The sequence below is a fragment of the Rutilus rutilus genome (genome assembly GCF_951802725.1).
Source record: "Rutilus rutilus genome assembly, chromosome: 11".
In the NCBI taxonomy this organism is placed as follows: domain Eukaryota; kingdom Metazoa; phylum Chordata; class Actinopteri; order Cypriniformes; family Leuciscidae; genus Rutilus; species Rutilus rutilus.
Genome location: NC_140216.1, coordinates 14,798,198 through 14,814,691, shown reverse-complemented (window position 1 = coordinate 14,814,691; position 16,494 = coordinate 14,798,198). Strand labels below are relative to the sequence as shown.

The 16,494-nt window shown below is 36.5% G+C and overlaps 1 protein-coding gene across 1 annotated transcript in view; it reads left to right on the top strand.

Annotated features, from left to right (window-relative positions):
* The window catches only part of ctdp1 (CTD (carboxy-terminal domain, RNA polymerase II, polypeptide A) phosphatase, subunit 1), a 102,790-nt gene that overhangs the window by 9,451 nt on the left and 76,845 nt on the right, over positions 1-16,494 (top strand). Inside the window, exons 7-10 of the mRNA XM_084423436.1 lie at positions 879-1,045; positions 1,754-2,701; positions 9,802-9,943; positions 11,031-11,255. Of these exons, the coding sequence (XP_084279562.1) occupies positions 879-1,045; positions 1,754-2,701; positions 9,802-9,943; positions 11,031-11,255 (1,482 nt within the window). The remainder of the gene's footprint in view (positions 1-878; positions 1,046-1,753; positions 2,702-9,801; positions 9,944-11,030; positions 11,256-16,494) is intronic.

Sequence of the window (16,494 nt, the reverse complement as noted above, 5' to 3'; positions counted from 1 at the left end):
GTTTAGATGTACCAGACATTTACAGATAAATCTATACTCATTACGGTGCATACCCAGTGGCCCCAAACGTGTTTGGATGCTCAAGATACTTCAAGATGTCTGAATAACAAATTGTCAAGGTATTTATTTGAAGGGGAGACCGCACAAAAATAATTTTCCAGTGCATTGGGACGGTTTGTGGTTGTCAAACGTTATTTAACATTAGTGGCCCTGGATCACAAAACCAGTCACAAGTCACATGGCAATTTGTGGCAATAGCCAACAAAACATTGTATGGGTCAAAATTATAGATTTTTCTTATATGCCAAAAATCATTAGGATATTAAGTAAAGACCATGTTCCATGAAAGATATTATGTACATTTCCTACCATAAATATATAAAACATTTATTTTTGTGAGTGAATGCAACTTTTAAGGTGATTTTTGCACCCTCAGATTCCAGATTTTCAAATAGTTGTATCTCGGCCAAATATTGTCCTATCCTAACAAACCATACATCAATGCATTCAGCTTCCAGATGATGTATAAATCTCAATTTAAAATAAATTGACCCATGTGACTGGTTTTGTGGTCCAGGGTCACATTAGTTAATGTCATTCTCTACACCTGTGGTTCGTCTGCTAGGACACCTGTGTAAACTTGAGAAGAACTGAATTCATATATCCACTAGAAATCACCTTGAGACCAGTTAATTAGCCAAACAGTTTTTGGACACCCTATTTTTGGTATTATGTTAATGTTATAAAATGCTCATTGACATTTTGGTCTTGGCAGGCTGGCACTGTCTGGGTTCTGTTCATTTAGTCATAACCGACCACCAGCTGCTAAATATGAGCATATCAAAATGTCAGTATAAAAACTGGTGTGCCTTTTGTAGAAATTTGTTCCCCTGTGGAGACTCCATGGTGTGCATCATAGACGATAGAGAGGATGTGTGGAAGTTCGCCCCCAACCTCATCACAGTGAAGAAATATATCTACTTCCAGGGAACCGGTGACATCAACGCCCCACCGGGCTCACGAGAGGCCCAGATGGCCAAAAAAGGTAATGTTCATTTTCCCAGTGACTCTATTTAACGTTATAGCTCGGCGAACTGCAAATTAGCCGAAGCGACCTGCCCTAATGTCTTGTCTATATAGGCTACCTTCTAAGACCGTATCCTAACCTAAAGTGACTTGTGACAAGAGCATCTCAAAGAGCAACTCTGCACGGCACACAAATAGTGCTGCTCATATGAAATGCACAAGAGACTCGACATGCAATTGATTCCAGTAGAGTTTGATGTTGATTAGCATTCTATTAAAGGATTAGTTCACCCAAAAAAGAACATTCTGTCATTAATTACTCACCCTCATTTCGTTTCAAACCCGTAAGTCTGTCATTCATCATCGGAAAACACAAATTATCTTTTTGATGAAATCTGAGAGCTTTCTGTCCCTTTTGATTTCAACGAAAAGATTTTCTCTTCTTCTGGTTCTATTGTATATATCTATGCTTATACAGTAATTTGTTTTTCTATGCAGATTCACTTCCATAAAAAAATCACACCAATCAATCCAGAATAAATAAATATTCATTTTTTTTTTAACAAATAGAGCTATTCAAGTCATCTGGTGAATTTTTTTTCATATTCCAAAATATATCTCAGAAAAAAAAGTTTTTCCAATATGGTGCAGCCCTAGAGCGAATGTTTGAAAGAACTAATTGTTATATTAATGATAACCAGGCATTACTTCTGTTACCATGCTGTAGGTAGCCAGGCTGGGCGACCTGCAGAGAACTTGGAATCATCAGGACAGGAGGAACAGAGAAACGGCCTCAGGAAATCCAGCAAAGACAGAAAAACTGGGCATGAGGAGTTGTCCTCTGCCACCACCACTCAGGGAGCTTCAGCCAATGAGAGGACTCACCCCACAGGGGAGAGTGAGAGCAGAGATGACAAATGTAATTTGAAAACGGAGGGCGAGGGCAGCTCAGGTGTGACATCTACCTCAGTTGAGACTGACATCCCAAACGCTGCCCCTGACGCCACTGCCAATGATCTGGATTTTGACCTTTCGAGCGACAGCGAAAGCGAGGGTAAAATGGGATTATCTGACAGTGATGGCGAAGGACAGCCAGTGGACGCTGGGAAAAGCAAACAAACAAAAACAGAGGAGTGTAAAAGCAAAGAGGATGATGGGGATGGAGTCAAACCGAGGACAGAGGGGGATGATGTCCCAGAAACAGATCCCGAGGGTCTCAGTGATTTAGGCAACGGCTGTTCCGACAAGAAGGAAGTTGAAACAGAGTCTCAAAACAGTGAGCAGTCAGGTGTCACTATGGGTGAGGAGTCTTTAGATCATAGTATGGAGGACGAGGATGATGAGGAAGATGAAGACATTGACCAGGACGACCACCTCATTTACTTGGAGGAGGTTTTGGTTCGAATTCACAGTGAGTATTACTCACGCTATGAGGCCTTCCTTAGGAAAGAAAGTTCAGAGACTCCGGACATTAGAAAAATCGTTCCGGAACTGAAAGGCCGCTCGCTGGAGGGCACTACGATCATTTTCAGCGGCCTGTATCCCACCAACTACCCAATGGAGCGCACGAGAGAGTGGTATCACGCCAAGGCACTGGGTGCCAAGCTTGGCAAGACATTGTTGCTCAATGCCAAAGACCCTAACCGCACCACCCACCTTGTTGCTGCACGTGCAGGTGAGTCACTGTTAGATTCATTTGTTGGTAGACTATCTTAAGTCTCGATGCCATCAGTCACAATGAGTGGAAGCTGAAGATTTTAGAAAATATTAACAGTCACGCATGCTTAAAACACATTAGTAAAGAAGGGATATTTTCAAAAGTGACTAGTCAGCAGTGCTGGGTAGTAACTGATTACATGTAATCTGGATTACATAATCAGATTAAAAAAATGAAGTACTTATAATTACAGTGCGTGCAGAATTATTAGGCACGTTGATTTTCTGATCATATGTTTTTTTTCCAGGCACATTTTGCCAATTCCAAACCACATTAATCTTAATAACTACTTTTCATTTTGTATTTAATCCTTAATGATTATAAGTGATATATAATTGTTCATGAAGGCTGGACATGAAAAACACCTTATATTCGGGTGTGCAGAATTATTAGGCACGTTTTCTTTTACAGATAAAATAAGCCAAAAAAGAGATTTAACTAACACTGAAAAGTCAAAAATTGTGAAATGCCCATGAGAAAGATGCAATACTTGAATTTGCAGTCAAGGCATGACCATTGGACAGTGAAATGCTCATTAGATGACATTTTAAAATACTTAAAAATAATCCGACTTCTGTTACTTTTTGATTGATTACATGTTATTCTCACAGTGGCAGTAAATTATTCATAATTTATTGATTCTCCATACTACTTTTTATTTATTTATTATCTTTTCCATTTTACTTTCTAAACAAGCCTACTACTTGTATTGGTTCAGAAGGTCTTCCAGGTTTGTGGAATTGCATACACAGACCAGCCACTAGTCATGAGCCTATCACTGAAAACTGAGATCCGCAGAAATCATTTCACTTTTAAGAAGTGTTTTCTCAACACTGCATATCTAATCAGCGCTTAACGAACACATTCATTATTATTTAAATTAATACTCAGTGAGTCATTTAGCCATGTTTACAGTCTTAGGAAGGCTTTTGTCTTTCAAACACATTAAAATGTACAAATTCACGTCATTTCTTATTTACATGCAATGCAGGTATTCACCAACTTTTTTGACAGCTGAACCTCTTTGACCTAATATATTTACACGAAGTACCCACTGAGATTTTAAGTTAACAAGTTAGGTCATTAATAAAATTAATAAAAGAATTAAATTAAGTTCACGGTCCACTGATGTTGGTTAATGGTGAACTTAAAACATGCAGGTAAACATAAAATATTTATGTTCTTTATTTTTCTTGCAGTTACATCATGAACCCCTTTGTGGGAAACCCTAACATAATGTAATATTTAATGATACTATGTTGTTGATAACAAAGAATGTAATATATTTTCTTTATCTTTGTATTTTATATCAATATGGTAGAAAATTATCCTATTCAAATCAATGTGATAAATGAGTTGGGTCAAAAGTAATCTAAAACTACAGAAAGTAGTCAAATTATATTACCTTAAATATGTAATGGAATGGATTGTTACTAACTACAATTTTTGTCATGTAATTTGGTATCTGTAACTGACTACAATTTGTAAGTAATCTACCCAGCACTGCTAGTCAGTGGGTTGTCTGAACAACTAGTTGGCCTTAGGTAAGTCCTGAAGGGCTTCATGATTAATCCAAATAAAACCGAAATTGGGGTTATGGTCTATTGCGATTTATCAAATCTCAAAAGCTGTGATTTGATTAAATAAATATAAATATATGTGCTGCGTGTTTCAGAGCAAAGCGTGGTTCTCTTCATTTGCACGTGTGCCGCTCATGATCCAGTGTTTTCAGTGTCTCAGCCGCTCGGTTCACAATAAATGTTGCTCCACACGAGCCTCAACTCTGCATCTGAGTTTTGGTCGCTATAACGTGCAGTAACGTGCAGTTCGAGCATGCGCCGACCATCTTCCCATACTTGTAATGAGAAGCACTTAAGGTTTTCTGGCAAAATCAAAGATTAACTGTTTGAAAATGAACAGCCGTAAATTTCAGTATGGTAATTTTACAGTTTGTACTGTAAAATTATTATCATTATTATTATATTATAGTTAGTATAGGCCTACGCATATTATATATGATATGATATACAATGTTTGGCCAACTTGTGCAGCCCTTCAAACAAACAGCTCATTTTTTTATCGCAATCGCAATTTTTATCAGAAAAATCACAATTAGATTACAATTATTAAGTCATGCAGCCCCAATGTCCTGTATAATTAAGCTGTTCACTAGACACCGATCAGACACGTCTTACTGATAAGTAGACATTTAATTGCAGTTTTTCAAAAGGGTTTGATCACAGTCCTCAAAAAAAGATGTTTTTGACAGGTTTGTCTGCGTACTCATATCTGTGTTATATTTAAACGCACAGTGCTCTGTGAAGTTGTGCTTTATTTTGATCCTTTTGTTAATGTGATGAGCAGATCTCATAGAGGTGTTGATTGGTAATTTTTTAAGAGATGTATCTGACTCGCTTGATTGGTGCATTGTGTCATAAGCAGTGGAGATGAACTTTGTCTCAACTCTGTGCTAATCAGAGAGGTCAGCACAAATGATTGGCGTAGTGAAATAATTAGCGCTGTGTTTGTTTCTCTCTAATTGCTCATTATCTGTAAGAGGAAAAAAAAGTTGTCAGTCCTCACCTTTCTCACCTGAATCTGATGTTTATAGCAGGATTTGAATGACAGTTCCTGTACAGTCCTTTATCAGTCCAGGTGCACCACAGCACCATTAGAGAGATCGCTGTTACTATGATGCCCTCTTTTGTCAAGTCATGACTGACTGCAGAGTGCAGACACTCCAGGCTCCTTTTCTTTTCCAGACAAAACATTTCCAACAGTAGCACAATGGCTTTCTTTTACATGCACGTGTGTCCGTGAGGATGTTCGAAATGAGACATTGACAGTCATGTAGGGGTGTAGCCTAGCAATATATTGTGTCAAAATATATCGCAATACAAAAATGCAAATATTTATCGTGGATATTTAAATCAAAATTAAAATTATTGTGAGAAAAGATTCAAGTTTACAGAGTTTTAGTGTCAGTACTACATTAAACTACTACATGTAGCCTAATGTTGAATATAATGTATAATAATGCAATGGGGGAGTGTTTGTGGGTCCTTATAATGCCAAATGTCTTATATTACCAGTAAAAAGTGGCCTACATTATTTTTAATATATCTAGTCAGTGACAGAGTACAAGCATATTTGTCTAAAATAATTCTGTATTTTCAGCTTCAGAATCATGAATATTTGTATTCTGGTGTCACTATTGTCCTGTGCATTGGGTTACCAGAACCAAGTCCAAGCTTATTCATTTCCACCCCAATGTAACACCAAATTTAGCATTTTAATCAACAGTACATTTTTTGTTAACCTTCTATTAAATGACTTGGAGTATCGCAATAATATCGTATCGTGATATGTATCGAATCGTGACATGAGGGTATCGTTACACCCCTACAATCATGACTATACAGTCCATGTAGTTTGCACTATGATATGGATCAATGACATAATGCACAGTTTTTATTCACTTCTATTAAGTTTTTAAAGTTTTTTTTTTTAAATAAGTTTTTTATATTTTTGGGGGACATAAAACTCAAAATTGTTGAAAAGATATAAAATGGTTTGGAATAATCTTTAACAATTATTTGCTAAATAAATAAATAATTATTTTGAATTATTATAATTAGAAAAAAAGAATGCCAAATCAGTCATGTGGTGCAACCAATTGGTATTTTCTTACTTACTGAAAACTTTACTTTTACTTGATAGTTAAATTACCCAAAACCACATGACATGTAGTCATTTATTAAAAATGTCAAGGCTGTATGTACGCATGTTTTAAACTAGATTTCGTGGTAGATTTCTTACCTCTGTCTTATTTGTCGTTAGCAACAAAATTTTTTGCTTATGACAAAAGATGTTTCCATCCACATATTTTTTCATGAATTTTAAAGTATTGCATAAAAAACACTGGGTGGAAAGGTCAAGAAAGATGCACATAAAATATTATATTATTATTATTATTCGGATATTGTTTTTTTATTCGGTAAGAAAACGTACATAAACCACAACAGAAACACGTCTACCAAATAAATTCCCGGATGTGCAACAAAAATTGGTATAATTACGTTTCTCGTCATACTCGTTTGTCTCATGATTGCTGTCACAAACATGACAGTGTTTTTATTGCGTTTCATCTACATGCTCTGAGGTGCAAGTCATTTATTATGTAGGGGAAAAAGATTCACATCCTTTCCTGGTTGCAGCTAATTTTTATTATTTTTATTACTTATGCTTTGCGCCAGTATCCTAGGAAGTGAAGATTGTTTTCTTGAACACGTGGAATTGAAACGGTGCTTTATTTGCAAATATTTGATGCGATATTCTTCTTCGCAGTTTCGGATGTACACATATCTATTGAATTATGCATCATGCAGATCAAGCGGTTTATGATGCTTTATTATTTTAGCGTCATCCTCTTCTCTGGCAGAATAACTTCTAGATGACATAACCTGCTGTTTCACTTTAAACTGTAAATAACAGGACGGGAATTAGTCGAAGGTCAACATCAAGTCTGACACGCAGTCTTGGAGCTTCATGAACTTTATTTATTCAAACTCAAACGAGTTTAATGTTCCTCTGTGCTCATCTTGACACTATCCACCCCCGAAAAAGCCCACACACACACACTGAGACACACACTTGGACGATCAAGTGCAAATGTAATTACTGTCGAGTGCTGTCTAATTGGTCACCATTAAGCATTAAGCAAACATTTCCACACTCCAATGTCACCACACTGCCATATTAAACTGTTACACCCCCCTCCTCGCATTTGTCCGACAGCAGCCTCAGCTCTGCCAAACACAGCGACCGCAAGACAGTTTAAATGTTGAACGGCTAATGAGAGGACGAGTGGAAGGAAATCCACAAAGCCATACGGGAGAAAAAAGAAGCGAAGAGCTGCCAAATTTTCTCTCCCTGTACTGTATTATTTTTTTTGACAGCTTTTTACAGATCTCAGCCTTTGATGCCAAATTATTTGTCTGGTGGCTGGATTGTGTAATTGCGTGGATGTCCTTCCCGCTTTCTAATCCCTCGCTTTTACAGACACAACTTCACACATGATCAATTCAGACAAGAGCTGCGAAACAGGACGTTCCATAATGAAAGTCAGTAGGTGGATGTGAGCAGATTTTATTCATGTCCTATTTGGACCAACATGATTAGTGGTGTTTGATAAGACAAGCATAACTTTTGCGCACGGCAACACACAATTTTGACTACAATGGTAGGAAAATATGTATGCATAGATCTAGACAGCAGGCAGAGGTAGAATTGTGTAACTGTTCTTTACTCATCACATGCTCAAAACACTCTGATTGCATTTTCAATGTAATGCATTAAATTGCATCAAAATGCTAGGAGATTGAAAACAATAAAATCGATACAAATCTCCTGGAATATAATAATACTTTATGAACCCAATCACTTCATCAAGATGTTTTTGCTGCTGGGTTTCGATAATTCAATTCCATCATAAAAGCTATTGTAGAAAGTTTTAATGCTGTTGTGTTTTCAAATGTCAAGTCTTGATTCTCTGAATGTTTTTTATTGCAGATATTTTAGAAACTTTCACTAAATTATACACTACAATTCAAAAGTATTCTAAATGAGCGGCCACATGCACGAGTTTATTCGTTTGCATAAAACACACACAAAACATTTCCATATGGGCTTTCATATTTTATACAGACCCAGATTCAAATATCTGCGTATGTCTGCTGCTTTATTCAGAGAAAGCTCACAGCTGAAGCTATAACGCAGCTTTTCTTACTCTTTCACAGTATATGATGGAATATATTTAAGATGAAATTGCGTGAATTTTGCGTAAGTTTTCGGATAGGTTTTAGTACGAACGTTTTTGAATCATTTGTTCATGATAACGTTGGTACGCAGATTTCACACCAAATTTGTACGTTTGCATGTTTAGTGAATGAGACCCATTACAATTCTGAAATATGCCTACAATTTAAAATAAGTTTTCTATTTAAATATGATTTAAAATGTAATTTATTCTTGTGATGACGACGCTGAAATTACTCTAGTCTTCAGTGTAACATGATCCTTCAGAAATTATGCTGATTTGCTGCTCAAGAAACACTTAGCAATGTTAAAAACAGGTTTGCTACTTAAATAATTTTTTTCATTTACATTTAATCATTTAGCAGACGCTTTTATCCAAAGCGACTTACAAATGAGAACAATAGAAGCAATCAGACGTGCAAGAGGGCAACTGTGTACAAGTGCTGTAACAGGTCTCAGTTAGTCTAGCACGGTACACAAATTATTATTATTTTTTTTTATTAAAAAAACAAAGCAAATAGAATAGAAAAGGTAAGTGCTAGTATTAATTGGTCAGGTGCTGACGAAAAAGATGTCTTTTTAAACATTTTTTTTAAATGGCTCGGTCCGTGAGAGTGATTTTGTGCCTGATTCATAATTCATGATTGATGAATGGAAAGATAAACATGGCATTTATTTGAAAAATAAATCGTTTGTTGCATATTTTTACTGTAACTTTACTGTGGTCATTTTAATGTGTCCTTGCAGAATAAAATAATATATTTTTTAATCTTTCTAACCAAACTTTTGAACAGTACTGTATTCTTTTATAAAATGGCAGCAATATAAGACAATAGTTTGATGTATTAATATATGACTGTAATATATAATAATATGGCTGTGCCAACTTAGTTATCGCTGTTAGTTGCTATCTAGAGAAGCATGTTACTCATTCCACTTGTCTACTGTTGTATCGTATGTACAGATCAATTCGAGAGTCACATCTGTTCTCGATTCCAAAGGTTTAGTTTTTTTTTTTAAACATGACAAATTATTACTGTATTTTTGAGCGCCAGTAGCAGTGATTGGTCATTTGGTAAACTTTTTTTCTTTTCTCAACACGTTCAATTCAGATGGTAGTTTTCTTTTGCCTGTGGCAATGTACATTCCTCTCAGCTGATAGTGGAGTGAGAGACACTGGCAAGAAACTTGCACATTGAAAGTGTGGTGTTGTTTATCTCAATGTGTGTGTCTCTGTCTAGGTACAGAGAAAGTTCGTCAAGCTCAGGACTGTAAACATCTTCATGTGGTAAATCCTGATTGGTTGTGGGGCTGCTTGGAGCGCTGGGAGCGAGTAGAGGAGCAACTATTTCCTCTCAAAGAGGACTATAACAAATCTCACAGGTATTTATCTCTTGCAGTCCTTCCCTTCGCCTCTGTCTTTCTTGCTTTTCTTTTATCCTTTGTTCAATGGGCCTTGCAGTATTAAGACTGCAACAACAACATTCCGTTTTAACAGTATTTTCATTGTGTTTTGCACTCGCTGAACTGCAACACTCATACATAGATTATGAAACACTGAACTTCTCACATTTGCCAAGAAATCTTTCAGCATTTACTGACTTTTGCAGTATTAAAGAATTTTAAATTATTGAGTTAAAGATGCCCCTCATTTTTTTCCAAATACACGTGAATTTCCCTCGTGGCGCACAAAAGGATGTCAATGGAAAGTGAATTGTCACCACGACTGTCAAGCGTGATTTTTCAGTCTGTTTGTTCTCACAAAGTCGTCATATGGCTTCAGATGACTTGAAATATTGCACACAACTGAACTATTGATGTGAAATACTTTTGTTACCTTTAAAGGCCATGCACAACAATAATGATAACTATAACTATACAGTTTTAATAATTGTTTTAATTCTATGAGAACAGAGAAGTCCACCACAACTATAATGATAATGACAGAGGAATAGTATCATTGGAATCACTTTGACCAGTTTTTCCCCTAGCTGATGGACAGTAAAAACATTCACATCCAATCAGTTTAATTTTAAAGAGTTTGAGCATTTAAACATCTAAATGACATAAATGCAGCTCACGCTTATAATAAACAGAAAATTATTGTCCATTGGTGTGGACACATATAGTTATTGTTATTGGTGCGAATGGACCTTTTATGGTGCTTTTTTTATCTGTCCTCGCTCACTTCATTGTTAACATTTTTCAAAACTTCTCCTTTCCACTTAAGATATAAAGTAACCTATTTTGAATGTAACCTATCCACTTAACCCTTATACGTTTTTTTTTTTTTTTTTTTTTTGGTCATTTTGAATGATTTCATTTGACATTATTATTATTATTGTTGTTGTTTATTAATAAAAAAATAAATAAAAAAAGTTTCCATGATGAGTGGTTCATAACTAGGTTACATTTTTTAATATGCAATCTGAACAAATGAAAATGTGTAACATATTTCATTGTCCTTCAGGAGCAATAGTCCCGCCGCATTTCTAGACCTCCAGGGGTCCGTCCCGAGGCCTCTCTTCCAGGCCCCTCCTGTTCAGCACAAGTCACTCGCACCACCGGAAATGCGGACCTATGACCCCGTCACCGGCAAACTGATCCGCCGGGGTCCCCAGGCCTCCCGTCCGCCCTCTTATTTGCACTCGCATGGATCGTCCATGTCGACTGAGGGAGATATGTCCAGCCTCAGGTACTTGATGTACTTTTTATGTTGTTGTTTTGTTATATAATTTTTTTATGTTTGGCAGTTTTCTTCAAACCTGTCACTGAATGTCAGATAGATGTTGATGTGTAAATATGACAGTCATATTAATGAACTCGTGGTTGTATCAGAATCATGCATCTATCTTATGAGTCTACTTTTGCACTTTTGGCACAGTACATAAAACTTCTTATTTTTAAAGAGCAAGGGAATATAATGATATATGATGTCTGATTTTATACTTATTAGGCATTTGTATGAAAGGCCAACGGGAAATGTGCCTGGTCAGTGAGACCTTCCCTGATGGCCTGTATACTGCGCTTGCCTTTTTCTTCCCCGCCTCCTATTGGATTTCTCATGCAGTCTATTTCACATTAATCTCTAAACTCTAAATAAAATCTGTGAGAAATAAAGCATTGCGCCTCGGCAGCTCTGAGATTGTGAAACAGAAATTATTAGCAAATTCCATCAGCACCTTTGGTCATTGCTGTGACAAGGGAATAATAAAAACAAGCTTGTAAATGCTGATCGAAAAAGAGGAGAAAAAAACAGCACCTCCTGCGTCAGCATCTGAGAAGAGAGAAATAAATTAGAAAAGAAGTGGTTCACCTTAGGAACAGTTATTATTTACTCATGAGTTGTTCCTGTATGACTTTCTGTCTGCAGTGGAGCACAAAATGAGAACTTTAAAAAATATCCTGCCCATGCTGTTCAGTATATGAGAATGAATACAAAATTACTATAAAAAACATCATAAAAATTGATCTATACAACTTTTATATTTGAAACTTATATTTTGATTTGTTACCCGCACAAAGATATTTTATGACTTCAAAAGAGACTTGGAATATAATGCGTGAGTCGCATAGACCACTTATGATACTTTAAAGGTGCATTAAGCAACTTTTCATGTTAAAAATACCCGTTTTTCGAACCCATACATGCTTAAACAATTGCCTGATGTGCTGAATGAGCCCTTCTATGATCACTGCGATTGCCTCTATAATCCTGTACAGTAAAATAAATAAGAGGGATTCGGGACGGAATCGACTGGGCGTGACGTCATGCGCGTTCACGCTCACCTGGCTATGTCTGGCAGGTTTGTGTATTCGCCGCCATTATCCGCATCAGCGAAGACAACTCAAGCGACTTTTGCAAAAGTAGAAGATGGATTCAAAGAGACCGGCTTCTAGTTCATCCCAAACCCCAACGCAAACTCCACGTAACCGCGTGCACAACTTTGGTTGCAGTTTCGCGTGTCGCCAGAAGGGGGCATAGTTCTGCAAAAACTCAGACTTGCGCAATGCACCTTTAAGGATGCTTTTTCTGGTGCTAAGCTCCAGCCCCCATTCATTTTAAATTTATGGAAAAGAGTGGTGATTACATAATTAAAAACTTCTTATTTTGTGCTCAACAAATTCAGTCATGCAAGTGCAGTTCCTATCTCTTTGATTGGGGAAACATCAAATTCTCTAAAGCTGTTGTTCACCAATCTAACCATTACATTTCGTATTTGAAATCACCAATGAAATCAGACAACAACTGTCTCATAAATTTAGTTTCAAAAGCATGACAAAAAACATAAAATAATTTTTTCTGGCTGGAGTAGCCAATGCGCATGCGCAATCATAAGTGCACGTCTCGGAACACTGACTGTTTCTTTAGCAACTGGAGCGTCTAAAGGAAGCTTCAGTGACGCGATAATTTTACCAATCAGCTATTGGCTCTTTTATTTAGAAGGCGGGACTATTATGCCATATTGCGTGTTGCACTTCCTCCCATTCATAATAATCTGAGTCCACCGTCTTTGTATATCTAAAGTCTTTGATATTAGTACCGTACCTAAATAGTACATATAAGTACCTTTTGAAAGGGTACCTCGTCCCAAGTGACAGCTTTTGCACCTTTTTTTTCCTGAGGGTGTGTTTTCAATATTGATAATAAGAAATGTTTCTTAAGCACCAAATCACCATAGAATGAGTTCTGAAGAATCATGTGAATAGAGTAATGGCTGCTGCAGTCACAAGAATAAATTACATTTTAAAATGTTTTGAAACAGACTTAAAAATATATATATTTTACAATATTATTGTTTTTATTATATCTTTGATCAGATAAATGCAGCTATTGTGAGCAAGGAGGCTTCTTTAAAAAAAAAATCGTAATTATTCCAAACTTTTGGCCAGTTGTGTCCATCTGACACCCGTAGTGCCACTCCTGCCTGTGATTTAGAAATAAACCTGGAGAAATCGATTGGCTGGTTTAGGTGTGGATTATAGCTGGATCTCATTCTCAACTCTGCAGGAGAAGGATTGGGCACACTTTTCCTGATCTTGTGTTTAGACATTTGTTTACTGCTCTTAGCTTGATCACAGTCTCCTTCCATTTGTCTTGTTTCTGCTTTATCCTTGCACTTGCTGTCCATGTAGGGGGCTGCAGATTTAATAAAGCAATACGCTGTCCTCTAGGAGCCATTTACAAGAGTTCACAGCTAAATTTGATAGTTAAACCACAGCTCTGCCTGACTAACTCTCCAGACAGATACACTCTGGGCATCTGCAAGCTGAACTAATATATCATAATGAGCACTCAACTTTACAGCTGGCCTGATATGTTGAATGAATAGCTGGACTGCACGATGTCCTGTTACGGCACGCCACATGTAGGCTGGCAGTGAGTGCTCTTGTGCTGCTGTCGAGAGGATGTCTCCAGGCAACAGGCCTTGTTGAATGATTCAAGAACAGAAAATGAGAGGACACAAGCATCAATACAAAATCATCCATGTTTGTCTTTTGTTGCTAGGTAGCAAAATAGAAAAGGACTGTATATGCCACTGAAAGATGTTTTTAGGCGAATGGGAAGACAGATGTCTAAAAACTTTGCCAATTTGTCAGAGTTTCTATGCTCATGGGAAACCTGTAAATATCAGAGAATTAAAGAATTGAGATGTGATTTATAAGTCTTTTTAATGACGTCTTGGACTCCTTTTAAAATAAATATACCCCCCAACTCATCTAAATTTTCGTCAATTGATAATTTATCATAAACTATAATCTCTATAATATAAGATATCCTTCATCCAGTACACATCCTTCACCCTTAATGTGTCCGTTTATTACATATGACTAATTTGATCATGCTTTCTTCTATCAGAGTGTAAATCTCCCAGTTTTGTATAACTTAAACCATGCTTAAGTTAATTCCCTAAGTTTTCAGCATTTTATTTTAAATATAAAAATATACGAAAAGGTGGCAGATTTCATATGGGCCTTGTCGCACGGCACAACATCATACAAATGAGGTGCCGAACTACGGCAATGGGAATTATCTGATTTAGTATGAATGTTCACTGTGGTTGATGGAGCATTTAATATCTGACCCTCTTAATATCCAAGACCAGCTCTTGAGAGTTTGAAGCTCTTCAAGGATAACAAGAAATTCTGCTAGATCTATAACTAGATTTTCTTTGTGAGAGTGTCAAAGAGTGTCATAATAACATTTGTGGTTTGAATTTTGTTATAAAATTAACAGAATTTGAATTATTTGACTTTGTTTTATATCAAAACAATAACAAATCAATAAGAAAACTCAAAGCTTATTGCGATTATTGAATGGTAGACATGTTACAAATAATATTTGGTGAAGTTTTGTTCGCACATCAAATGAAAAAAAGCATAGATGAAAGATCGATTCATCAAAATGAAGATTGATTAAAAATGAGAAATGTTTTTTGTCAACCTAATTCACAGAGCTGACATTTACCTGTTGTAACTTATCCATGTTGTGTGTCCAGTGTTGTAACATAAGAACCTCCACAAACATGATCAAAATCTATTTTCTTAATTTGTTTTAAAGGTTTTCTGTCAAATGAGACCATGTACATGAAAATGCCTTCAGGGTGTAAGAGGTTTAAAGTGACAGCCAACAGAGATCTTATATACAACTTGAATGATTGGGATCGGTATCGGCCAATCATAATGACTAGAAATCTGTTGTCAATATCGCCTGAAAAAAATATATATCCATGCACAAAAGGATACAGAGTCATCACACCTGTATCCCTGAAGCTGCTCTGTCCAGCAAAGCTCCCAGTGCAGTCTAGTGTCAGTCACAGTCTCTCTCATATCAGCAGAAGACATGGTTTCTTAAGCTCCATCGTCCCTCTGTCTCCTTTGTGATTTCAGAGATTGTTTGCTTTACAGACCAGTCTACAGCTTTCCCACCGGACCTTTTTAGATTTTTCTACGGAAACCATTGGGCCTCCCACAGCTCTAGAATGTACAGGAAGTTAAACGTTTGATTGGAAATTTCAAAGCATAGATGTGCTGTATTAGAGGCTGTTGCTAATTACCATGATGCATCAGTGTACATTGTCTACACTGTGAACGTCAATGTCTTGAGTGAGTCTATGTCTTGCTGGTTTGTACCGTAGGTGTGTTTTGTCAGTAGGTTGGCTAGTGATTATTTCTGATGGGCTGACATGTTGACCTTTCCAAGACTGCTGTTGAGATCTACAGGTCAGCATGTGGTATCTAGGTCTACTGTTACTATGTTTTGAAATGGGTTTTACACATGATGTTATAGATATATATATATATATATATATATATATATATATATATATATATATATATATATTAGGGATGGGACAGTATGAAAATTTCATACCACGACTATAGTGACCAAAATTATCGTGATTATCAATATTATCACGGTTTTGTTAAAACGAGATGAAAGTGTTAAAAAATAACTGATTCTCACACTAAAAACAGTTTAATATTTGAAAATCAAAAAACAACAAATAAAACAAGCAGCTCTGTGCGCTTTTTTAAGCAAGATTATATTCTGTGGCATTTCCTTCCAATGACCGTCGTCAATAGCAACGCATTATAACACAGCGCACATCCATGTATCGCAACGGACGCGCTCTCTCGTTTCATTCAAATACAACTTAACGTCTTGCGTCTCCGTTTTTGGACGATTGTTTTGTACGCTGTACAAAATGGATTTATAAACAGGTAAGATTTAAAACATTAATCTCAATTCAATATGTCCCCGTAATTATGTGGTAAAAAATGTAATAAAAAATAATTCGGTGTAATAAGTGTACAATGATATACATTATATTATCCCTTAAATGTCACTCTTAATAGTCTTGTTTGAACTTGATCGTTTGTCTTTGGCTCAAAGCCACTTGCTGCGAACTTTTCTTCGCGGAAGCTTCACG